This window comes from Triticum urartu, chromosome 7A (assembly GCF_056163025.1).
Source record: "Triticum urartu cultivar PI428250 chromosome 7A, HENAU_Tu73, whole genome shotgun sequence".
Classification (NCBI taxonomy): domain Eukaryota; kingdom Viridiplantae; phylum Streptophyta; class Magnoliopsida; order Poales; family Poaceae; genus Triticum; species Triticum urartu.
The window spans coordinates 687929693-687955270 of NC_141879.1; the positions used below are offsets into that span (position 1 = coordinate 687929693).

Consider the following 25578-nt stretch of genomic DNA (forward strand, 5'->3'; position numbering starts at 1 on the left):
AAGTGGCATTGATAGCCTTTACTATGCCTATGTTACAAGTATACATGTCGCTGTTTGAAAACAGAAAGTTTACGCTGTTGCAATAATTCCCTAGAAAAGTCAGAATGTGATAAAATGTTTAAACCTTTTGCATATTAAGCTCTGATAAATTTACTACAGTGGGAATTTTATTTCATAATTTTTGGAGCTAGGGAAGTATGGATGTTGCTGCATTCTTTACAGACTGTCCTGTTTAGGCAGGTTGCTGTTATGTTTGCTTCTTTAATGGTTCTATTTGAGGATAGGACTATTAAATATGCAGAGGCATTTAGTATGAAATGTTGAATAATAATTTTAGTGATTTGCTACAGTAGAGTATGATAAGGTTTTGGCAATGGTTTATACTAACTTATCTCACGAGTCCTTATTGAGTTTTGTGTGGATGAAGCTTTTGAGATTTAGGGAGACCTTGATATGAGAGGAATTAAGGAGACACAAATGCTCAATCTTGGGGATGCCCAAGGCATCCCAAGATAATATTTCAAGAAGTCTCAAGCATCTAAGCTTGGGGATGCCCCGGTTGGCATCCCACCTTTCTTCTTCAACAACTATCGGTTACTTTCGGTTGATCCTAAGTTTTTGCTTCTTCACATGATGTTTGCCATTCTTAGAATGTCATTTTCTTTTTCTTTGCTTGCTGTTTGAGTAAATTATCAAGATCTGGAATTATTAATTGTTAGAGAGTCTTCACATAGTTGCATAATTATTCGACTACTCATTGATCTTCACTTATATCTTTCGGAGTAGTTTGTCATTTGCTCTAGTGCTTCACTTATATCTTTTAGAGCATGGTGGATTTGTTTTATAGAAACTATTGATCTCTCATGCTTCACTTAGATTATTTTGAGAGTCTTAATAGCATGGTAATTTTCTTAAAATCCTAATAGCTAGGTATACAAGATTAATAATAAATTCTCTTATGAGTGTTTTGTATACTAAGAGAAGTTTGATGCTTGATGATTGTTTTGAGATATGGAGGTAATAATATCAAAGTTGTGCTAGTTGAGTAGTTGTGAAATTGAGAAATGCTTGTGTTGAAGTTTGCAAGTCCCGTAGCATGCACATATGGTAAACGTTATGTAACAAATTTGAAACATGATGTGTTATTTGATTGTCCTCCTTATGAGTGGCGGTCGGGGACGAGCGATGGTCTTTTCCTCCCAATCTATCCCCCTAGGAGCATGCGCGTAGTGCCGAGGTTTTTGATGACTTGTAGATTTTTCTAATAAGTATGTGAGTTCTTTATGACTAATGTTGAGTCCATGGATTATACGCACTCTCACCCTTCCATCCATGCTAGCCTCTTCGGTACCGTGCATTGCCCTTTCTCACATTGAGAGTTGGTGCAAACTTCGCCGGTGCATCCAAACCCCGTGATATGATACGCCCTATCACACATAAACCTCCTTATATCTTCCTCAAAACATCCACCATACCTACCTATTATGGCATTTCCATAGCCATTCCGAGATATATTGCCATGCAACTTTCCATCATTCCGTTCATCATGACACATTCATCATTGTCATATTTCTTAGCATGATCATGTAGTTGACATAGTATTTGTGGCAAAGACACCGTTCATAATTTTTTCATACTTGTCACTCTTGATTCATTGCATATCCCGGTACACCGCCGGAGGCATCCATATAGAGTCATACTTCGTTCTAGTATCGAGTTGTAATCATTGAGTTGTAAATAAATAGAAGTGTGATGATCATCATTCAATAGAGCATTGTCCCAAAAAAAGAAAAAAAAAGAGAAAGGCCAAAAAAAAGAAGGCCCCCCCCAAAAAAGAGGCAATGTTACTATCCTTTTACCACACTTGTGCTTCAAAGTAGCACCATGATCTTCATAGTAGAGAGTCTCTCATGTTATCACTTTCATATACTAGTGGCAATTTTTCATTATAGAAAACTTGGCTTGTATATTCCAACAATGGGCCTCCTCAAGTGCCCTAGGTCTTCGTGAGCAAGCAAGTTGGATGCACACCCACTTAGTTTCTTTTGTTGAGCTTTCATACATTTATAGCTCTAGTGCATCCGTTGCATGGCAATCCCTACTCCTTGCATTAACATCAATCGGTGGGCATCTCCATAGCCCATTGATTAGCCTCGTTGATGTGAGACTTTCTCCTTTTTGTCTTCTCCACATAACCCCCCTCATTACATTCTATTCCACCCATAGTGCTATATCCATGGCTCGCGCTCATATATTGCGTGAAAATTTATAGGTTTGAGATTAGTAAAGTATGAAACAATTGCTTGGCTTGTCATTGGGGTTGTGTATGATGAGAGTATTCTTGTGTGACGAAAATGAAACATGACTAAACTATATGATTTTGTAGGGATAGCTTTCTTTGGCCATGTTATTTTGAGAAAACATGATTGCTTAGTTAGTATGCTTGAAGTACTATTATTTTTATGTCAATATGAACTTTTGTCTTGAATCTTTCAGATCTGAATATTCATATCACAATTAAGAAGAATTACATTGAAATTATGCCAAGTAGCACTCCGCATCAAAAATTCTGTTTTTAGCATTTACCTACTCGAGGACGAGCAGGAATTAAGCTTGGGGATTTTCCCCTTTTGACTATTTCCAGATAATCAAGTGGTGCGCATGAAGAGTTCTTCCTGAGTAATGAAGATTGGTTTATTAATGTCGCAATTTCTCTTTTGATTCCTATAATCTCTCTATTCCTCTTCGCCATAGCGTCTGGATCTATCATCTTTCTTTTCAGTTATTTGTTGGGATGGCTCCGTGCTCTTGATTTTGCAACAGGCCACACGTTGTCAGAAATCCATTAATTCCTGCTTCTACTACTACACGGAGGTACGCACTGATGTTTCTTCCCGCGTCTGATCATTCAAGCCCTTATTTCTGCATTCTAATTCATTGGCCTTCACATACTGTTGTTCATTAGGATGGTCCCAAATACCTGCCTCTTTGATTTCTGCTCAACCTTCTCACTGCTAGCAATCCTACCCCATAGAGAATTAGAGGTAGGGAGTCATGCTAGCCTCTTGCTGCATTTTAATTCGTCTACAGCGATTAACATTATGTACTATATAACGACATCATCTACTCAAGATTTCGTATGGTTAATGTTGTCACTTTGTGATTATCTATATACTACAATCTGGATGTTTTTCCAATAAAATGGTTTGTTTGTTTTATTCTTGCAGCTATAGAGTGCATTCGATGCATTCCCTTATGTTGAACCAAAGTAATATGATCTCACTAATGACCGACAACCTTCTGAGAAACAATATCTCATATACAAATGACTGATGATAATCTTCTCTACTGTTGAATCCGACTGATCTTTATGGTGCAAAACATCCTTCAGTTTCAGGTTTGATGCTTCAACTTCTCATGCATGTACGTTGTTTTAATTTCCAAATATATAGTCCATTTACCATCCCTTTGGTTATATTGTCATATGATGTAGCCATATATAGGCACAGATCCATCAGCGCTGAGAGAAGACATAACTGGGTGGCTTAAATCTGAATGGCATAACTATTGATCATATATAGTTTGTTTCTAACATATTAACGGTACATGCCAATTTTTTTCTTTTGAGATCACAAGTACGTGTTGAAAACTCATATGGCATCGATACAGCACTTAAGTATTTTTTAAACTGTGATAAGCTGCAACTAAGTGCAATTGGAAATTAAATCTACGTGATAAGTGATTAATCACATTACAACACACAGTAAGGAGGAACCAAATAGAGAATCAACTAGAGCATCGTTATCTCTATATACCACGACCAGGATGCTCTAACAATGACATTATTTATTCCTTTACACCTGCAGGTATATATACATTGCAGTCTGGACATAGTTTTACATTATTCTCATATCAGTATGACCTCACACAATAACACTGATGATCAACAACTTCTCTGCCCTTGGAGTAGGATCCCATATACAACAGATGGGCGAAGATTTTTCTCTACTCTTGAATCCAACTAATGTTTATCGCTGCAAAAGTTAAGTCACTTTCAGGAATATACATAACTTATCCATCAGAGTCAATCAGAAATACCTGCGTCGCAACGTACTACGAACTATTTTGCTTGCCCTACACCTGTGCAATTATGCACATGTTTTGTGTATCTAGCACATACTTTTTGATATACCAATAGGTCACTACATGTTCGGATCTCTATTTCCGAACTTTTTTTTTTTTGGAATATGGTTTGTGAATGCTAAGATTTCTCAACAGCATATGATCTTGTATACGCCACTAAGGCGGCTCTCCAGGTGGCATCGGCGATGGTAGGGCAGCGCGAGGCGGCGCCCATTCCGGCATGGAGGCGCGAGACACTATGTCGCTGGCAGTACTAAACAGCAACCGTGCTATCCATAGAAATGGATCAACTATTTTGTATCTCTATATCCTTACGTGTCCCTCTCAATACATTTCTGAGGATTATTGTTTACCAAAAATGAGAGAGGTCCCCGGGGGTACAAAAGAAATACGAAAAATTGGATCTGCAATTAACTTGAAACATTTAAAATAATAACAAATATAACTCCTAGGGCGGATGTCATGTCTGCCCACTGTGTGGACACCTTCGGACTCACATAAACCGTGCTTATGAGGACTCCAAGATGGTGGGTTGCCAGGCCGCTCACGCCAGTATCTCGTTGGCCTACAGAAGCGAAGTCTTTGAACTTCTCTCTTCCTGAAATTTATATGGGGTGGAGGAGCGTGAGCAGTGAATTTTTGTATTTTAAACATGAGTAAACTTAGGATAATAGTTTGATCAATTACTGTCAAACATATAAAAATGAAATTTTAATTGTTATGCAGAAAAGTATTGAGTTAAAGAACTCCATTAATTTTTTAGAGTAACTTCCGTGCATTTATTATTATATCTTTTGTACACATAGACTTTTCCAACATTCAGTTGTGTCAAACATTTGTATGTGATATTATTGTTGAGTCATGCCTAATTTCGGATTTATAGAAGATGCAACTATGAAAAAAATTAGGAAGGTTGCATGTGTATTTGTGGGCTGTAGTGTTGCAAATGAGAAATTCGTTATGTTGTCCCTTTTTCCCATAGAATACAATGGAGTTTGGTCTTACGTTCTTACGTACATTCAATTTTTTCCGTCGACAACACCTTTTCTTGCTTTTTAGACCATATCTAGATTATAATTCAATCATGCACTAATATTACATACAATATTCATGCAAAAGTGTTTTATGAGGAGTACAAAAGGGTATTCATTTTTTCTTGGCGATGAAGAGTGAATCGATGCACCATGTTTTCATTGGAAATATGTCACATTTCTTTGGGGGGAGGGGCCGGGTGGGTGGAAATATGTCATATTGAAGCTTACATATACATCAAAAGAGATTACTTCTTTTATATATTTCCTCTAAACTACATCATTAGGTGATGCAGATTTTAGTTTACTCTAGTAATGCTCAAATCTCGAAAAGGAAATCGTTGAAGGAAAGTGTGCGTTCTAGCTATTTTCCATCATGACGCTCATATATGTGCGTCGGTACGTATATGACATAGATGCTTGTGTTTGCCTGATATCTTACTCAGGGGTGATACATAGAAAGCATGCGCAATTTTATTACCCTTGTAGGAGTACATTACTATGTTAATTTCACCATATAATAATTTTTTAATTGGGAAAAGTAAGGTGATGTTTATAGCTATCACACCTTGCATCAAAGTACGAGCCAAATCATATGAACCTTGCCATCACCAGTCAGACAACCCACAGTGGGAGTAACATAGGTGGTAACATCACACTTATCTAGGCAAAATAGATGATGTGGCATGTAATTACACTAGTAGAAAAGGGGACAAAGGTCCAGGCCGGGTCAGCCCATTAGTCCCGGTTCAGTCCAGAACCGAGACCAATGGGGGCATTGGATCCGGTTCGTGAGCCCAGGGGGCCGGCCGGGCCATGTGGGCCATTGGTCCCGGTTCGTCTGAACCTTTTTGTCCTGGTTGGTGGGACGAACCGGGACCAATGGGCTTCGCTCCTGCCCACCACCATTGGTCCCGGTTGGTGGCTTGAACCGGGACCAAAGGCTCCCCTTTAGTCCCGGCTCATGCCACCAACCGGGACCAATGAGGTGCCTATATATACCCCCTCGCGTAAGAGCAGAGCACACTGCTTTGTTTTTTCTGGCCGAGGGGGAGAGGGCTTGGTGGTGCTCTAGCTCACCTCCTATGCACACAAGGTGTTCGATGGAATGCCCGAGCCACACTACTTCCGAACTGGACGCCTCCGCCTCCTCCTCCCCCTCCGGCGAGTCAGGGCACTCCGCCTCCTCCACCGCCTCCTCCTCCGGCGAGTGACGATCAGGGCACTCGACCGGCTCCTTCTCCGGCGCGTGGCGGCACTCCGCCTGCGCCGACGCGCCCGAGCAGCCAGCCTCCTCCTTCTCCGCCTCGTCAGCAAGGGCGGAAGAGACCCGCCGCTGCTCCGGCTGCTCCAGCGCGTCGTAGTCCTTCTCCCCCGCCTCGTAAGCAAGTAAAGAAGACAGCCGCTCCATCTGCTCTGCCGGCGTCTAGCAGTACAACCAGAGGTGGGAGGACATACAGATTCGGTCCTTCTTTGAAGACTCCAAAGAAGTTACCATACGAGAGGACCCCGGAGGAGAACGCCGAGATCGCGCGAGAAGAAGTGAGGAACTTCTTTGAAGGGGTGAAAGCAAGTAAACATCCACCTCTGGAGGAGAAGGTAGATCCGGTGAAAGCGAAGCGCACTCTGACTGCCCTGACAAAACCACCCAAGTCTTTGCCGAAAGGCAACTATGAGTGCATTATTGGAAAGGCATTTGCCGAAGCAGAGCGGTCGGGAAGTACTGTCAGTGATCAAAGGATGAAAGAACGACGAGCTGAGAAACAAATTTCCCAGCTCGGCGAACAAGCGAAGCAATCGTGCCCCCCGCTCAAGGTTCCTAGCGATATCGTCGCTAATGATCCGAGGATGGTGCCCGGTTATAGCAATCTTGGAGATTACCTGCCCGATGATTACATTATGATTTCTTGGAGGTGCAGATACAAAGATACGAGTACGGGAAGCCTCTCGTCAAAAATGAAAGATCTCTATCAATGATGATGCGAAGATTGCATGATTGGTACTTGAAAATCTGCAGAGAGTCTGGGGGAGGAATACTTTGTATGTGAGAGTTAAAAAGGAGCATGACCTCGTTGGAATTGAACTGTTGCCTGTTCCATTTGAGGAGTTCTTTCAGTTTTTCAATCAATTGGCCCTCGATAAAGCAACGGTCACTTGCTACTGTCTGTAAGTAGTACTACTTCTGTCATTAAGTCTCTCTATATAGCTCAGCTCTTTCATTGCATGTATTTATAATTATCCTCACTATATTATGCAGATTGAAGATCGTCGAATTGAAGAAAAGACAAATCGGTGATATTGGGTTCATTAACACAAATCTCATAGATGCAACTGAGGATAAATTTCATGCCGCAGATACCGATGCCAACTTGCTACGATCGTTGGTAATAAATGAAAACAAAGATATAATACTCTTTCCTTACAACTTCAAGTGAGTGTTACTGTCTTGTGCATATTCGGTTTCCCTTATATATTAGTCAAGCTTATAGTAATGTAATTGATGAGTTATGCATGCGTGCGCAGGTTCCACTATATTCTCCTAGAGATTAAGCTTGAGCCGGGAGTAGTAACTGTCTTGGACTCTAAACGAAAAGATCCCCAGGAGTATGCGGACATGACTCAAATGCTCGAGAAGTAAGTTAAATCGATCATTATCCACCATACCAGCAAGTTTGTTCATTTCTGATATCAAGTAATTGTTTTCTTTGTCTGGCAGGGTTTGGAGAAAATTCACCAAAAAAGCTCCGGGACTGCCGAAGAAGCTGGAATTTAGACACCCGAAAGTAAGTACTATAGTAGCATGTTCCGCGCATCTCCTAGTGATTCAAGCGCTAGTTTCATCAATACCATTTGGCATTCTTGCTTATCAGTTTGATTGACCTCTATTTCTTGTAAACTGGTTGTGGCAGGAACAAGGGAATGATTTCTATGAATACTACGTTTGCGAGTCCATCCGCCACACGACCTGTGAGCGGGGCTACTCTGACGAACAATATGAAGTGTGTAAATAACAATATTCACAATTTTATTTTATTACCATCATTTGTGTTGAGTTTCATATATATATATATATATATATATATATATATATATATATATATATATGTATGTATTGACCCCCTTCTTCAAATTAGATGTTTCGGAAGTGGGATGAACTCCTAGCACCAGCTCGCATGCGAGAAATTCAAGAGGAATTGGCGGCATTCTTTCTTGACCACATGATCGCTGAAGACGGAGAATACTATGTGGACCATGCGTCCGTATGTTAGGAGATTATATTTGTAAGAGATAATTATTGTATATATGTAGCCGGTAGTGTCGGATAGATATATGAGAACTTGTTGTTCGACCAATCTCTCGGGGAAGGAGAGGTGGTCGATATCACTTCTCTCTGTATGCATATATGTTCATGATGATCTTCTGTTTCCTTCGTTTGCTTACTAGCTAGCTAGCGTGTCTAGTCCTCTCTATACGTATGTATAGTACGCAGCGTCGACCAAGCACGGACATAAGAGAGGACACTTCTCTCTATTAATTATAGCTAGCTAACACAATATATGAAACACCTAAATTAACCCCCTAAAACCCCCAAACACCCCCCCTTTAAAAAAAACAAAAACTCCAGCCACAGAAATGCTGACGCGTGGATGCCTATTGGTCCCGGTTGGTGCCACCAACCGGAACCAAAGGCCCTCCTGCCTGAGCTCCGCGCACAGGCTACGTGGAGGCCCATCTGTCCCGGTTCTGGACTGAACCGGGACTAAAGGGACAGGGCATTAGTAACAACCCTTTAGTCCCGGTTCAGGAACCGGGACAAAACACCCTTACGAACCGGGACAATAGGCCCGTTTTCTACTAGGGTTAATGAAGAAAGAGAGACATGTGGTAACATAGCTAGTTACTGTAATATCACACATATTAAGAAAAGATGAGTCTACAACTTAATAAATAAAGTGATGCATGACACAACACATATGTTTACCCACTGTGGAGGTGGTAACATAGACTAGTAACATATGCATGTTACTACTCTAAGTTACTCCCCACTGTGACTAGTCCATATGTGCGACTCATGCAAAAATAGTTAATTAATTAGTGACAAAATTGCACTACGCAAATCAAAAACACATGCAAACTAGTCAAAACACAGGCACTTCTTTTCCAATAGACGTGTTTAGCACGTACGACGTGGGTCAAACATGTTTGAATCAAATTACCTTTGCCCAACACAGGACGGGATACGGCCAGCACACACAGGTTAGATCATCAGAGAAGCTCATGGAGCTGCCGCCGGCCAGTACTCACATCGGCTCATGGGGCTAGGGCGTCTTCATTGATGCATCAACTCAGCCAACACAGTCCGATCTTCCTTCACATATGATCTGCAGGTTTTTCCTATCGTCGATCAACTATATGTAACACTGTCGTTTCTTGAGAAGAAAGACTATATGTATACTCATTATAAGTTGTTTAATCAGAACTGTCCACATATTAGCGTTTTTATTTATGAGGAATGTTCGGTGAAATAGTTTCCATGTGGCAAGAAAAACAATAGAGTCCATACAGGAGAGAGAATGGAGAGATGAAGTTACGGTGGAATATTTTCCTTGGGAGGAGAGAGAAAGAATGAATAGGGAGGAGGTATCGATGGAATAGTAGATGGCAGTTAAGATACGATCTTTTTTGTCACAAATTTGAGGAAGTCACATCGCCTTTAAAAAATGTCTTTTGACGGAACGTAACAAACAGAGGATTAATTTTTTTGACGGAACTGAACAAACAGAGCGTTTATGGTTTGATCTACGCTAACAACACGGTCCCATCAGATAAATGGCTCATTTTTTTTTACTAAATATGGGTATTACACCGGCAGATCTAAACCGTAATAACTCGGTCTGACTAGATTAACGGCTCCTATTTTTTGATTAACATGGTAATTTTTTGAAAGTCACAAATTAGTAGAAGTACTAAATAGGGGTATTACATCGGTAGATCTAAACCGTAATAACTCGGTCCCACTAGATTAATGCCTCCTATTTTCTGATTAACATGGTAATTTTTTGGAAGTCACAAATTAGTAGAAGTATAGATAGATATAGATATAGATATAGATATAGATAGATAGATAGATAGATAGATAGATAGAAGTAGATAGATATAGATATAGATATAGATAGATATAGATATAGATATAGATATCCAACACACAAACATATCATTATTATGTTTCACTCAATGGATACAACCATATAATTTTTCTAAGAAGAGGATAGCACACTTGCAAAATAAAAAGTTCATAAAATAAAGATGCTACTAAAGAGAGACGTCATTTTTTTGCAAGATAAAGTAAATAGGCATCCACGATACCGAGGCAAACCTCCACCAAGCATGAGAGCTGTCGTCTGCCATAAATTATGCTTGATCCCTGGATGGTGGTGGTAGGGAAGAGTTGGTGACGGCGTGACCAAGTACCACGACTGTTTTCTGGAGATACTCGAGCTTCTCATCACAATCTCTCATAAAGTGGTATAGCATGTCCACACTGCGGTAGAGATCCATGATGGACCCCGACTAATCTTCATTGGTTGCTCTGGTTACTTTATATTCTTGGGAAGGAGTTGGAAGCACATGCTTGATAGATTGTGTTGCGGACGAGGGTCCTTCTCCTAATATCTTGTCTTGCCTGCATGGTTGCTTCAGTAGCCCAGACACTTTACAGTCTGGGCCACGCATCTCCTCGGTGAAGTTCTCCACATATTGCCACTCTACTTCCTTCTTGACCGCTTGACAAAGCACCATGACTTTCTTGTGGAGATTCTCGAGCTTCTCATCACAACCTCTCATAAAGCGGTATAGCGTGTCCACACTTTGGTAGAGATCCATGATGGACTCCTTGTGATCGCCATTGGTTACTCTTGCTGCTTTATATTCCCGCGAAGGAGTTGGAAGTACATGCTTGATAGATATTTTTGCAGACGACAATCCTTGTCCTGATATTTTGTCATGCCGGCATGCTTGCTTTGGTAGCCTAGACACTTTACAATCTTGCCCACACAACTCATCGGTGAAGTTATCCATATATTGCAACTCTACTTTCTTCTTCTTGGACAATGGAGTTATCTTTGTCGGAGCCTCCCACAGACGATCCATGATCTCCTCATCGGTGGACCATCCCTCACCGTAATCTTTTTCCTTGTGAGAGCTGTCGCAGTCCCATAGAACTTCAAGGTTGTGTGATGAAGTCTGCAAAGAATCCAAGGGAGGTACCTATTTCATTGAAAGTTAGATTATCAGGGTTCTCATTTTCAGTGAAATTTCAACAAAGTTTTGGAGATTATATCATTAAATCAGGTATTAATATTCAAAGTAGACTCTTCTAACTTTGAAAAAAATTGATGCTAGAAAAATCATGTCATTTATTTAACAATCAGTGCATATCTATATGTAATTATGTAAAAGATTTAAGCATTAAAACGAATTAGTGAATGCATCATTCATACCAATATAAACAACAAAAGACAAAACACATATCAAGAAAATGCTCATGAATAAACGAATTACATCTAGCAATTAGTAAAAAAATTGACATGTGTGAAGCTTTCCATGTACCAACGATTTATTCAGTAGTATATGTGTTTCCTAAACTGTTTTGTGCGGTAACACTTTCCATGTGTGCGAAGCATTCTACTAGTGGCAAAATTATTACCTTTTAAGGTTTCTACTGATCCAACTAGTTTTGGAGCTAATAACCGAAGCAAATCGATAGGCCAGAAAAATATATGCATTTGAGGATAGCAAAGCTCTTTGCCTAGTCAGTAGTTACCATGGTATACTTCATATGTCATTTAAATCGAACATATCAACACTTTTTCATACCCAAGGACCTCATCATTCAAAAAATTCTGTCATTAAACTTAGAAATAATATTTCTTCTTCTTTTTTCTGCAGGTACTCATAGTACTTAATTAATACTATTTCAAACAACTCAACCCACGCACATTCAGGAAAGGGAAGCTGAAATTTAATTTATAGTAAAGAGCGAGTGAATAAGCCCAACATAGTGTACTCGTTCACTAGAGGTCTCGAAGAAGCCACGATTTGATTTGTATTAATTAATGGCTTAAAAAAGGTCACACATTAATGTATGATTAATAGTGGTTGAAAAGAAGGCATAGTTTTTATTTTTTGCGGGTAAGGGAAGACATAGATTGATGCATCTTAGCATCTTCTCTATGGTGTAAAGGTTATCCAAACTGCACATATACTGGATTATTGAAAATACAACTTATCAAATGGATGTGCCCCATTTTACATATACTGCTTGACATATAATAATTTAGATTGGTACTTTTCGAACCTAGTGTTTGATGTGGCTTGAGTTCTTGTATCATTAGAACATTCAGATCTGAATATTAATCCAACAAGATGGAATTACCTCGGGGAAAGCGTACGTGCAGCAAGCAAAGAACAGGATAGTGTGTGCTCAGATGCCCTCACGGTCTGCATGTTATGGCCTAATCATGGATATTAAACAGGCCATGACTGATTTTCTCTGCATGTGAGGTCTGACATGTGAAGCGAGGGAAAAATACTTTGGCACATGGACTTGCGGCGCTAAACAGAAGCACTGGAGACCAATTGCTGATCGCTGAAGTGCCTCCTAGTTTACGATCTCTGATGATCTCTGAATGTACTAGTTCCCCTTGAGTAGGCCAGCCTAAAGATGGAGTACCTCGGGGACTATGTTCGTCCCCGTTGCTGGATGCTTGGTCTCCACACCGAACCTGTTGTCCAGAACCCCCGCCGCCGTCGCCGTCGCCGTGGTCTTGTTATCCATGGTCGCCTCGGAGGTTTTTGGATTTGCAAAAGAGAGCAAGTAGTCTGTTTGTGTCTGTGTGTGAAGAGGGGAAGGGGGCGGGGACGATTTAACAGCCGTTTCGGCAGCGCGGGGTTGACCGTCGCCGCTCACCCTCCGGCCACGTCGCGTACGTTTCCTCCTCCGTTGCGTACAGACGCATCGCATGCGCCCGAGACAAAGTACCAGCTGTAGTCAGTTTTTTGTATTCGCTGGCAATGAATGGAGGCGTGGCATACATCGCAGGCCATCTCTCACGTGGAACGCTCGAACGGAGATGCATGGGCATGGGCTGCAAGGACATCTCAACTCAAAAGGTTATATCTCAGTGTGGTCCCAATAAAGATAGACTGCGTGTCGCTTTGATTTCGCGGGCGCCGAATCTTAATCACAAGAAATTAGTCGGACAAATGATAGGTTGTCGTGCTTGCTTGAAACAGGCTTTCTTCGCCCCCTTCATATAAATATAGTAAAGTCACAAATGGGAAAATCCATATAGGCATATACAGGCATGTCAAGAAAAATGCCATCCGGAAGAATGTCACTTGGCTATTTATCCAACACCGAGCATTAAAACAGGAGACGCCACACCTAGCATAATATAAGACACCCTGGACAGCTAAGGTAAAGGGAACTCCGGTACAGGGGGAAAAGATAAAACACCCATTCAACCCGCTCCTCTCCCGCGGGAGGCCGGGCGAAACCTAGCCGCCACCCTTGCGCACCCCCTTTCCTCGGCCCCTACTCCTCGCCGCCGCTGGGGGCGCTGCCGGGCGAAGCCCGACTAGCGTCGTCGGCGGCGGGAACGACATCCTCCTCGCGTGGCGAGACCGGGGATCGTGCGGTCTGGCTTGGCTTGGGGCGCCCACATGGTGGCCCGGTGGGCTTCCAGATCTGGCGCTAAGTCCACTGGCGCAGGCTCTGGGTTGTGGGAGACACGGGCCGGCGGTTGCATCCGGCGTTTGCTGTGGCTATAGGCAATGTCGGCCGGATGGTGGCCGGTGGGTGGCGGGAGGTTGGGGATGCCATTCTAGAGGGGTATAGCAGCACAAGTATTTGTACTCCGGCAGACGACGCAGGGTAGCAGCGGTGGTCTTCCTTCTCCTAGGAGAAAGCCGCCGACGCGCGGGGTTGGGCGGGTGTTAGCCGTGGTGTCAAGCTTGCCGCACGCGCGACGGTGGTGACTTTTCCCTAGGGCTCGAGCTCGGGTGGGCCAGATTAGGCCCGAGGCAGGTCGGTGCGGTTGCTTCGGGTAGGTGAGATTGGGGTCGGCTTAGGTTCGGGAGTTGTTGGTGGTGGTTGGGATACCACTCTTCTATCAGTCACATCGGCGTTGTCTATCACAGGCATGGCATCATATGAGCTTTCTTGGCGGCGGTCGTCGGTAGTGGCGGGATTGTGTCTCCCCCGATCCATCGGGACTAGCTGGGTGTGCAGGAGCAGATGCCACCTACCGTGGAGGCGTCCGATTCGGGTTATGTGATAGATGCCGGGAAAAGAGTGAAAGGAGACACCTTTACTCTTCCTTCCATGGTTGAGGCACTGTGATGTAGACGGTCCGTGGTGTATCACACATGGATGCTGGGGTGGCGGCTTCGTATTGTGGGCTGTCCAGTTGGCGCAATGGCGCCGATGGTGGCTTTTCCACTTAGTCGTGCGGGCGGCAGGGGGTGTAGCAGCGGGTGGCTCGGGCATGCTTTGTCTTTGACAATGGTGGCGCCCTGATCCAGACCTGGGGATCTTATCTCGTTGCGCCTGTCCTGAAGACCTCGTGGTGGCATGGGGAAGCTTCCGGGTGAATGCTCCACGCTTTGTCGCCGACGACAGCGACACTCGTGGGCACACCTATCTTCTTGAAGACGCCGCCGTGGTGCTTCTCTCTCGGTTGAAGGGTTCCGAGTGAAGACCCTTCTGTGTGTGGACTTGGCAGCGGCGACGTTCAGCGCTACTCTCCCTCATGAGTATGTTGTCGTGAGCTTAGGTGTTATAGGGCGTAGCGTGGCGTTGTACTCGATCTTGCTTTATTATCTTTTGGTGGTGTACTCATTTGCGTTCTGCGTGAGGCAGTATCCTAGAATCGGCATTGTATGTAGGTTGCCTCACCATCTTGTATCATTCAGACGTGTATTGTTTGGTTGTTGCTTTATATATAACGTGGGGCTAAAGCATGTTTCAACATGGCTAAGGCAAGCTCTTCCCTCCACACTTCACCGGCGAGCCCGTGGATTCGCTTCCTCTCCGCCTACCGCTTCAGCGGCCGGTGGCAGTGAGGGAAATACCGGTGCCTCCGCTCCAGTTTGTAATTTAGATTGAGGTTTTTTAATTTAGTCCTTGTAGGTGCGGCGTTCAGGCGGATGGCGTTGCTACTTCTTCGCGTTTGTCTTTCAAGCTCCAACGCCTCGAGTTCGTCTGTTTGGACGTAGTCGACGGAGCTCCGACATAGATTCCTGCCATCTCCTTGGGGGACAAGGTTAGAGTTTCTCGTCATGTGGCTAGATTTGATGTTAGATGCTTCAGATCTATACAAGGGTTCAACGGCGACAACTGCCGCTCCAGAGCGTTGGTCCTTAGGGGCACATGCACAAAGACTTCCCGGCTGTCATCGACAAGTTCAAGCCCACTCTTATAGGGGAGCGGCGATGGCTACACGACGACGACTCGTTCTGGAGGTTGTTTAGTGGTCTTGGAATCCCGATGTAAGTTTTATTACGTTTGGCATGCTTTGTACTTCCGATGAATTTTGATAATAGATCAAAATCATTTTTACAAAAACAAAAAACATAAGACACCCTAGACTACTGAACATGATCGATGCTTAACAATAACAATCTATTTACCTTTAAGAAAAACTTAAAAAAATTGTTTCTAAATTAACAATAATTCTTAACAACAAAAAATACATGGGAAGAAAAGACAACATTGTCTTAAAAAATACGAACTTCACAAAATTAAGACCTCAACACATGTATAAGCAGCAGAAACGTGTGGTTCACATCAGGTAAGCGCAGGTAAAGCAGGTGTCATTTCATCTGGGGCGTCGGATGACAAGCTAGACTTGCGTGTATCCGGCACTTTTTGGGTACCATGAGAGCGCACGCTCGGACCGAGGACGCGCATGCAGTAGCGTGACAATGGAAACGGCAGGGAGATGAGAGTAGTGAAACCAACAAGACATGTACCACAGCATGACGACCTAGGGGAAATACAACCAAACAAAAGCGAAAGGGAGCATTTCCGTCCGGCCTCAGCTTGATTTGCCATTCCGTGCACACCATCGTGTATATTTTTTGTCTGGTTAATAACCACTTTGCATTGAGTGGTGATCGTATTAATCGTCGCTCCGTTTCTTGTGAGGGGTGGTTCCAGTGAAGCTGAAACGTACGTACGCGATGCACGCCATGATGCCGCCAGGGTGGGCAGCGTGCCAGCGTGAGAAACTGCAATTAAACCCCCATCGTCTTGCATACATCAAGCATCCACCTCGGAGCGCATCCACCTCCGGTCGAGAATACGAGGTTAAATGGGCAAGGAAGAAGGTGGAGGGCTCGTTCGGCGCGGCGATCAAACACCCGGTGACGAAGATGCTGCTGTGCTGGGGACATACTCGTCCCCAAGGCATGCTCGTCCCCCGAGGTCGACTGGACCACGCGCTCGATGATGCGAAGCTCTCCGCTTCCCCTGCTGTTGATGTGTTGCATGTTTCCTTTAAATACACTTGTAATCAGTTCTGTTTGGGTCGACAAGAAGATAACGAGAAAAGGCACTATGTGTGTGTGACAAAGTGTGTGTATCTTCTTCTTCCTTGAGCTTGTGTGTGTGAGTCTTTTTCCTCCTCCTGGGCAAATCCAACACGGCGTGCGCCTAAACCTTGCGACGAGGGAACTGGAGGGAGCAAGGGCAAAGCTCAACTTTCCCCTACCCTCCGCCGGCCAGATTGGTTAAGGAGGTGATTGTTGGCGCCACCTCTCCACGGGGCCGCTCCTCTTCTACTTGCTTCTCTCATGGCTATTCTCAAGAACACACTAGACCTGGACACTGACAAACATTGGAAGAAGAACACATGGCCTTTGCCTAGAGAACTCCCTTGGTGACCACGTAGCTACATTGTGCTTTTGGCCTTTCAATCATTTTTCCATTCACTCAAAGAAAACCATTTATACAGAGACTTGACACTCCACGATGCATGCGGCCACAACCACCATGCACCACTCACGCCACTAACTACCCCCCTATTCTCATGCTCACGTCCAGCTTCACCATAGCGCCCAAACAACCCGGCCGTCCATCTAGCTAGCTAACCAACTAACAAGCTGAACTAACCACTAGCGTGGATGCTGGACTAGCCAAGCTCATCAGCTGGCTTTTTAGGCAACAGCTACGCGGCGCACACACGCAGTCTTGTCACGATTCGGCATGCCCAATGCGCGCACACACACTGGTCTTCATCGTCGACGTGTCTTATTTTTCTAACAGTGATTACTCAACCGAGGCACCGCAGCCACGGTCACGATGTATCGCTTTTTCAGGTCATTACGCTACGACTGGACCCCATATCGCTGCCTCCACCGCCGCCCAAGCTCGTGATTTTCTTTCCCTTCCCCTTTGAAGCGCCTGCCGGTAACCCCGCCGGTGCCTGCATACCCGTTCCTGCACATGTCGCATGCGGCACGAGCATGGCTCAGCCTGCAGCCGATGCACATGCACATGCCTGCTCCATAGACATAGCTGCCGATCCAATGGATGAAGATTGTGGCATAGGCCAAAAGCACCTTAAGCTCCCAAAGGAAACCCCAAGGCATTGAATTGGCCCCAATATCAAATCTCATTTACTTTGATATTGACATTGATCATGAATTATGTTGTTTGGATGTGCACAGAATTGTCACTTGGAATTCGACTGAGAGGCTCAATTCTAAAGCTTGTTTGGATGGTCATTCTCTACATTGGAATTGTCCATTTTGTCAAATGATGAAAAATGAACTTTGATGTAATGTTTGAAACTAAATTATATGCAAAATATTTTTTTGAATGATAATATATGAAGAATACAATGGAAGAAATTATAAAGTAGATGCACTTATCCAATATACAACAACATAACTTATACAGCAGCACTTATTCTATATCAGCAGCTCTTATACAGCAGCAACAACACTTCCACAGTAGCACTTGTACATCAACACTTATACAACAACAGCAACACATACATTAGCAGCACTTACAAATCAGCAGCACATATAAATTAGTAGCACTTAGCCAACAACATCACATAACATAGGATATTCAAGTACATGTGTTTTGGAAATGAAGCACATGGTACAAGTGTTTTCCATCTTTACAATAACATAGTAATTAGTCCAGCAAGTTCATATCTATTACTTGGAAAAAAGAAACGACACATAAGCACTTGAAACTAATCAAATGGTGTTCTTCTCGTTGAGCATCGACAACCATTCCTTCCTAAACTCCATAGGTAACTCCATAAGCGCTTGGAATAGGCGTTCACTAAGGATGAGTTTACCATATGCTCGCAACATGGCTGAACGAGTCAAGTCTTGGATCTTTTCAGGGGCAGCAAGGATTTCAAGACGAGGAGTGACCTTGGGCAGTTCTAGTGGCTCAAGTGATTTCAAAGCATCATGGAAAGAACCCTTCATGTCTCCAAGCATGCACAAGATAGCATCACCTGTTCGCTTCCTTTTTGGTGGCAATTCTGGAGAGGCTTCGATGATTACTTCGTCTAGTTCTATTGGTTGCGCTTACTTTCAGCACTCGTCATTGCACCATCACCGGTTGCATGATCTTTGGAGTATATTGTGCAGATTGCCTCCCAATTCTTCACTTCTTTGTTCTTTTAACAAGCTGCCTTCGGATTAGCCTGCACACACATACAAAGTAAATCACTTGCATGTATTTATGACATAGAATAAATTAATTAAGCATCCTTTTTTATCTCAACATATTTATGTCACACATCATCAATATCCATGAGTAGCTTGTTATTGACCCAGTCCCAGCCAAATCCACTCTGAGAAAGAATCTTGCTAATCGTACCATAGGGCTTGTCAAAACTCTTCATCCTTGAACATATTTTGTCCTTTGTGATGTGCAGTCCACACTTGTCACGCATTGCCTTTATAGCAGCAGTGTACACATGTGGTTTCCATCCATTTTGGGCCTGATCACCTCTGTTGTGATGTTCAACAAAGACATCTAACAATACCTCGTCCATCTCATCTGTCCATGTCAAGTAATCTCTACTATACTTCTTCTTTGTTTCTTCAACCATGATGCTAAAAGAAAAAATTGAATAACAATTGACAAAAAAGGAAACTTATATTAATTGCTTTCTCATAATGATGATGTACAAAATATCCAAAAGACACCATCCAATAGCTATGCACAAAAGAGAACATCCAGCTAATCCATCATCTAGCTAGCACAAAACCAAAGAACACCATCTTGCTAATCCAACATCTAGCTAGCACAAAAGCAAAGAACACCATCTTCCTAATCCACATGTCGTACTATTGCTATAAATTTGCATGCGCCACAACATATTCAGCAAACATGTCAGTAGATAGTTGGTTCCTGAAGTTGGTCCATGCAGTAGTGACTTGGACACTTCTAATTGAGTTAACATCATCAGCCTCAGTTGGCTGAGAAGCTAGTTCATTATCCACTTCTTGTAGCAATAAGTTGTCCATCATATGCTACCTATCCCTCGCAAAGTTGTGTTACACACAACAAGCATTAATGATTCAAATCTGCAAGAATGTTTTTTAATTAAGCATTAATGATTTCTCATTCCGGTAGGCATGTTATTGAAAACCCAATGGACACATGTACCTGATCCTTTATATCAAAGAAACTTTGAGTGCGAAGAATACCCCACTTCTTCTTCCACAACCCAAAAGTTCTCTCTACTACATTTCTAGCACGAGAGTGGCACACGTTATATAGCTCTTTGGCAGTTTGGGGTTGTTGCTGACTTGATACCCACTCCTTCAAGTGATACCGAGTGGATCTGAATGGAGCTAGAAATCCAGGCCCATTTGTGTAACCAGCAACAACCAAGTAATATTTTCCTATTGGTAAACAAGCCAATTAGGTTGGTTGTGACATACGCAATTAAAGAGAACAAAATGCCAAGAAAAAAAAGCCATACCATGAGGTAGAACAAATGCATCTCAGCGATCAGTTCTCATGGAGTCATGAAGGACTCTTGAGTCGGAAGCGGAACCTTCCCTCTCAGGTAAGACATATAGAAATTTCATGTTCCAGTCCACCACACCGAGCATGTTAGTAGTGACAGCTTGCTTTCTATTCCCGTACCTCCCTTGGGCAGCCACAGGAACTGAAACATCTACATGACAACCATCTAGTGCTCCAAGTGCATCACCAAACCACTTCCATTACTAATCATTGGGAGGTTGAACATTAGCATCTGGAAGCTTAATGAACTCCCCATGCATAGATAGAATGGCTCTTAAGACTCCGGAAAAGTGAGTACTTATAGTTCCCAAAGACCGCTTGTATGTGCCTCGAAGCAACCTCATTTTCAGACCGTGACCCACTACTAGCAAGAACATGGCAACCTTTTCTTCTATAGACACATACACACTACCACTTAGACCACACCTCTCACACAACATGGTGCATAAATCATGAAAGTTTCTTTTGGTTAAGCGTAGCTGATCATAGCATGCCACTTCTGAGCCATCATACATATCTTTCAACAAGTACTTCCTAAGTGTGTATTTGTGCTCATCATCACTAAAACTACTTATTCCACGAGGTGCTCTGTGTGAAATAAGGTATGCCATTCCGAGAAGAACCAATTCAAAGTAAAGTTTTGTCAAGATTATCATTTTCCTCTTTCTCCTTTTGTTCTCTTCAATTATGTAAGAAATCAGGTCTAGTTGATCTGATGTTATGGAGCTACACAATAATTACATAATTAGGCTTCAATCATTTCTAAATATGAATCAGCAAATCACACATTCAAGCAAGCATAACAAGCATAATAGATCTGACCATAACAAAAATAAAAAGAACATCTCTACACCATCAGACCATCACAAGCATAGCAGAGCAATGGTGTTTTCTTCAGTTACCTTTGATCTGGCTTCTCGGAATCCATGCTCCGATCCATTGACCTTCAGATTTGCTGACCAATCCACTAACCTATTGTTCATCAAAAGGAAAAAAATAAATGAGCATACTGACACATACGTGGTGAGTAGAAGGGATTGGGGATTTAGGGTTTCTTAATGGGGTTAGGGACTGGGACAGGGAAGATGGCTATGGGGGTAGGGGGTAGAAGAAGAAGCGGCCAGGGGGAGGCTCCAGTGACATCTGGCAATGGAGGGGCGCCGCGCTGATGGGAAAAGCGGGCAGCCATGGGCGGCGGACGACGGGACAAGCGAGGAGGTGGGGCGGTGGGGTGATGCGAGGCAGGAGGACTAGGCGGTATGCGGGGGAGGAGTGGATCTGTCGGCCCGAGAGAACGGAGAAGAAGGAGAAGGGCGGAGAGGGGCTGACCCGCGCTGCTGGATGCTCTACGTCGCGGCCCTGTTCACCTCTTCTCCCGCTCGCCGCTCTGCCTCTTCTTTTCGTGAGCGCGGTCGATGGGGTAAGTGCTGGCGCGTTAATGAATATCACAACGAAAATCTAGCTCGACCCCTCCGAATTCGGGAATAGAAAGGCAGGCTTTCGAGCGGGCCATCGAATATCTCAGGCCAATTCCGTGGACTCAATTCCAAGTGTATCTAAACAGCAAAATTCGGCCCATCCAATGTCAATATCAATATCTTGGCCTGAATATCAACATCCAAACATACTGCACGAGACTTCCTCGTCTTGCCGCCTAGTGTTCAAGAAGCCCAATCTGGTCATCGTTCCCGTCAACCATTGTAACGCCCCAAAACTGGAGCTTCAGATGCCTTCCGGGGTTTTCGGGTTTCGTCGTGGGATTTGTTTGGTCCGTTGCATTTCATCTTTGCATCATGTGCATTGCATCATGTCATCATGCAACCCGTTTTAAAACTCACTAAATAAATTGCATGGATCTTCGGTCCTTTTAAATCGAGGGAATTCACATGGTGATTCTCTTTATAACTTATCCTCCCGATATTAGGGAGCTATATTAAATATTCCATTTTCGGAATCACCCGTGAACACACTTGCAAATAATCACATGTCTTTTATTCTTCGAGTTTGCTCCTCAAACTTCGCCCATAAATTCTTTTATCTTTCTTTGGAGCTCCACTAAAAATCTGAGTACTTTTGGACTCTTCATTACCTTGAACTTATTCAAACCATTTGAATCAAATTCAAATGGATTTGAATTTAGATCTCTCAATCATGGCCTTTTCTATTTTCCCGGAACAAGCACATTTTTGTGGGTCCGGGAAAATTATCTGCGTGTCCAACTTCTTCCCCTAACCCCCTCTTTCTTTTCTTTCTTAATCTATGTTTTTTTCTCTTTTCTTTTAGTAAGGAGAGAGGAGCCCAGCCAGGCCTTTTCCCTCTCCACGGGGCCGGCCTCTAATGCCATCCACCGGCCCATCTACTTCCAGCCACAGCCCACACCCCACCTAACCCTAGGCCCAGCGAACCTCTCCCTCTCGATCTCTCCCAGCGCCGCTAGGGAGACCGCTGCCCGACTCCTCTCCGGATCCCATCTCGTCCTCGCTTCCCTTCCGCAGCCTCGCTCAGCTCCTCGATCCCCATGGTCTCTTCCTCCTGTCGATCTCTTCCTCGCTGCCAGCCCGCGACCTCCGCTGCCCCGCAAGCACCACCAACCTCCGCTGCCGCTCAAGGCCGAGAGCCCCGCGCACTCTGCCTCAGCGCCGCCCTTCTCCATGGCCGCTTCCGGCCGAGCTCAAAGCTCCGCCCCGGAGCTACTCCGCCTCGAGGCCCTGGCCTCCTTCCACCATGGCGCCTACTCGCGCCCGAAGCCCGTGGTCCGGCGCCCACACGTCGCCCCGTCGAGCTTCGTCCATCCCTTCTCCTTCTCGGGTTCGTCTCCAGCGCCACATCGCCAGGGTCGCCGAGCACCACCGCGCAACCTCGCCGGTGACCTCTACCTCCAACGAGGCCCCTTGGCCTCCTCCTCGTCGCTTGTCTGCCGTCCCGCCGCGTCCTCCATATCCTCCGTGGCCGCGTGCCGCTCCGGCCGGTGAGCCCATGCTCCGGCGCCGCGCCGCTGCGAGCAGGAGCTCCTCGCCCCGACACGTACTTGGCCCTGCTTCTCCTCCTTGCGCCATGGTCTTGGCCCCTCTGCTTCGTCCGTCGCCTCTGCTGCCCTCCTCGGCGTCCCGCTCGACCTCTCCGTGGGCCATGGACATGTGCTGTAGCCTGCCTTGCTGCTACCCACCCGAGGCCTCCATGGTTTGGTTTCGATTTGGATTCGACCGGCAAGTTCCTCTTCACAGAACGTCTACACGATGACGGCCGAGTACCTCTTCGCGAGTACCACTACCATCGCGTGGATCCGCCATGACCGTGGAGTAAACGAACAAGTACCCCTACGCGCGAAGACGCCAAGACCATTTCGGGATTCACCAAGTACCACTACGGCCGGAGACCTCGACGTTCGACGCCTAAAACGATCACCGAACCGGAGATAACGCCAAGTACTAGGTCAACGAGAACCGCCAAGTTCGTCTTCCGCCGTCTCCGAAATCGTCAAGTACCACTGCGAACCATGTACGACGACCGTCGCCGAAGACCCGTGTAACGCAAACGTGAAGTTCAACTACCGTCGCGTGAACCGCTACTTCCCACGACGACCCCGTGAACAACTACTTCCCCTTAGACATGTGTACCCCTACCGCTGAACTCGATCCGTTCCGATAATGCACGCTTCAAAGGTATAACCCTCGAGACTACGCCCGTGAACGAATGTTGTGTGTTGTATGAGAAGCTCGTGCTTGCTCCGTGCTCGAATTGTCGATGCACGTCTCCCCTCTTTTTGCCTTGCCACCCACATATGGGAACTCGGTATCTGAGATCACCCCACCATCCTTGCATGTCACGTTCCGCACACTTCCCCTTTGCATCGGTATCTCAATCGAGTACCGGAACCGGAACGCTGCCATGGCACCGTTTTTGTTATCGTTGCCGTGGCACCCCTTTCCTTTCCACCACGGTGACAAATGCTTCATAATGCTCTTGTCAACTTTTAATAAAAATTGCATAAACTTGTCCATGTCATCTGCATCATGATAATAACATTTGAATGTTTAAAATTGTTGTTGCACCAAATTGATAAATACATATGGGGATTTACCGGAATTGTTGTTTGGCGTTCCGGCCTCATTTAAACTTGCCTAAATAGATAATTTCTTATGCTTCTCCTCTTGCCATGTTTAACAACATTTAATATTGTTGAGTACCTAACGGAGAGAGAACTAAATAATTGATGTGGTGTTCCGTCAATATGCAGAGCTCCACTTAATTTGTAGGGTTGTTTGTGCACTTTGCCATGCCATGCCTCATTAAACCGGACATGCATCATACTTGTTTGCGCATCGTGCCATGCTATGTCATGGTCGTTTACTATGTTGTTTGCTTCTTTCCGGTGTTGCTTCTTCGGGTTAGTTCCGATAACGCCGCGTTCGTGAGGATCCGTTCGGCTACGTCCGTTTGTCTTCTTCATGGACTCGTTCTTCTTCCTTATGGGATCTCAGGGAAGATGACCATGCCCTCGAAATCACTTCTATCTTTGCTTGGTAGATGCTCGCTCTTTTGCTATGCCTATGCTGCGATACCTACCACTTGCTTTATCATGCCTCCCATATTGTCCACCTCTAACCCACCTTGTCCTAGCAATCCACTGTTTGGCTATGTTAACGCTTTGCTGCGTTGTTAGTTGCAGGTGAAGATTGGAGCTTGTTCCATGTTTGGAACATGGATATTTGAGGGGATATCACAATATCTCTTATTTAGTTAATGCATCTATATACTTGGTAAAGGGTGGAAGGCTCGGCCTTATGCCTGGTGTTTTGTTCCACTCTTGCCGCCCTAGTTTCCGTCATATCGGTGTTATGTTCCCGGATTTTGCGTTCCTTACACGGTTGGGTTATAATGGGAACCCCTTGACAGTTCGCCTTGAATAAAACTCCTCCAGCAAGCCCCAACATTGGTTTTACCATTTGCCACCTAGCCTTTTCTTTCCCTTGGGTCGGCCAGCTCAAGGTTCATCTTTATTTAACCCCCCCGGGCCAGTGCTTCTCTAAGTGTTGGTCCAACTGAGCGATGTCCGGGGCTACCAGGGGCAACTCTAGGCTGGCCTACCCGACGTCTTGCTCATCCGGTGTGCCCTGAGAACGAGATATGTGCAGCTCCTATCGGGATTTGTCGGCACATCTGGGTGGCTTTGCTGGTCTTGTTTTACCATTGTCGAAATGTTTGTAACCGGGATGCCGAGTCTGATCGGATTGTCCTGGGAGAAGGAATATCCTTCGTTGACCGTGAGAGCTTGTGATGGGCTAAGTTGGGACACCCCTGCAGGGTTTTGAACTTTCGAAAGCCGTGACCGCG

General features: G+C 44.5%; 2 protein-coding genes and 1 pseudogene across 2 annotated transcripts; all 3 read right to left on the reverse strand.

Annotated features, from left to right (window-relative positions):
* Positions 1-18446: 18446 nt before the first annotated feature.
* LOC147961536 (uncharacterized) lies at positions 18447-23534 on the reverse strand. Its single transcript, XM_087533853.1, has 3 exons — positions 23522-23534; positions 18971-19308; positions 18447-18895 (listed from the first exon to the last, which is right to left on the reverse strand). Exon 3 carries the CDS (start codon positions 18696-18698, stop codon positions 18447-18449), a length of 252 nt encoding a protein of 83 aa, XP_087389979.1. The 5' UTR covers positions 18699-18895; positions 18971-19308; positions 23522-23534.
* LOC147961537 (uncharacterized) lies at positions 18998-19318 on the reverse strand. Its single transcript, XM_087533854.1, has one exon. The coding sequence runs from the start codon at positions 19316-19318 to the stop codon at positions 18998-19000; it is 321 nt and encodes a 106-aa protein (XP_087389980.1).
* LOC147961538 (uncharacterized) lies at positions 19563-22897 on the reverse strand (annotated as a pseudogene).
* Positions 23535-25578: the final 2044 nt, after the last annotated feature.

Bases quoted from the DNA above. Each gene is read 5' to 3' on its own strand.
- LOC147961536 (XM_087533853.1), bottom strand. From the start codon at position 18,698: ATGCTTGGAGACATGAAGGGTTCTTTCCATGATGCTTTGAAATCACTT.
- LOC147961537 (XM_087533854.1), bottom strand. From the start codon at position 19,318: ATGGTTGAAGAAACAAAGAAGAAGTATAGTAGAGATTACTTGACATGG.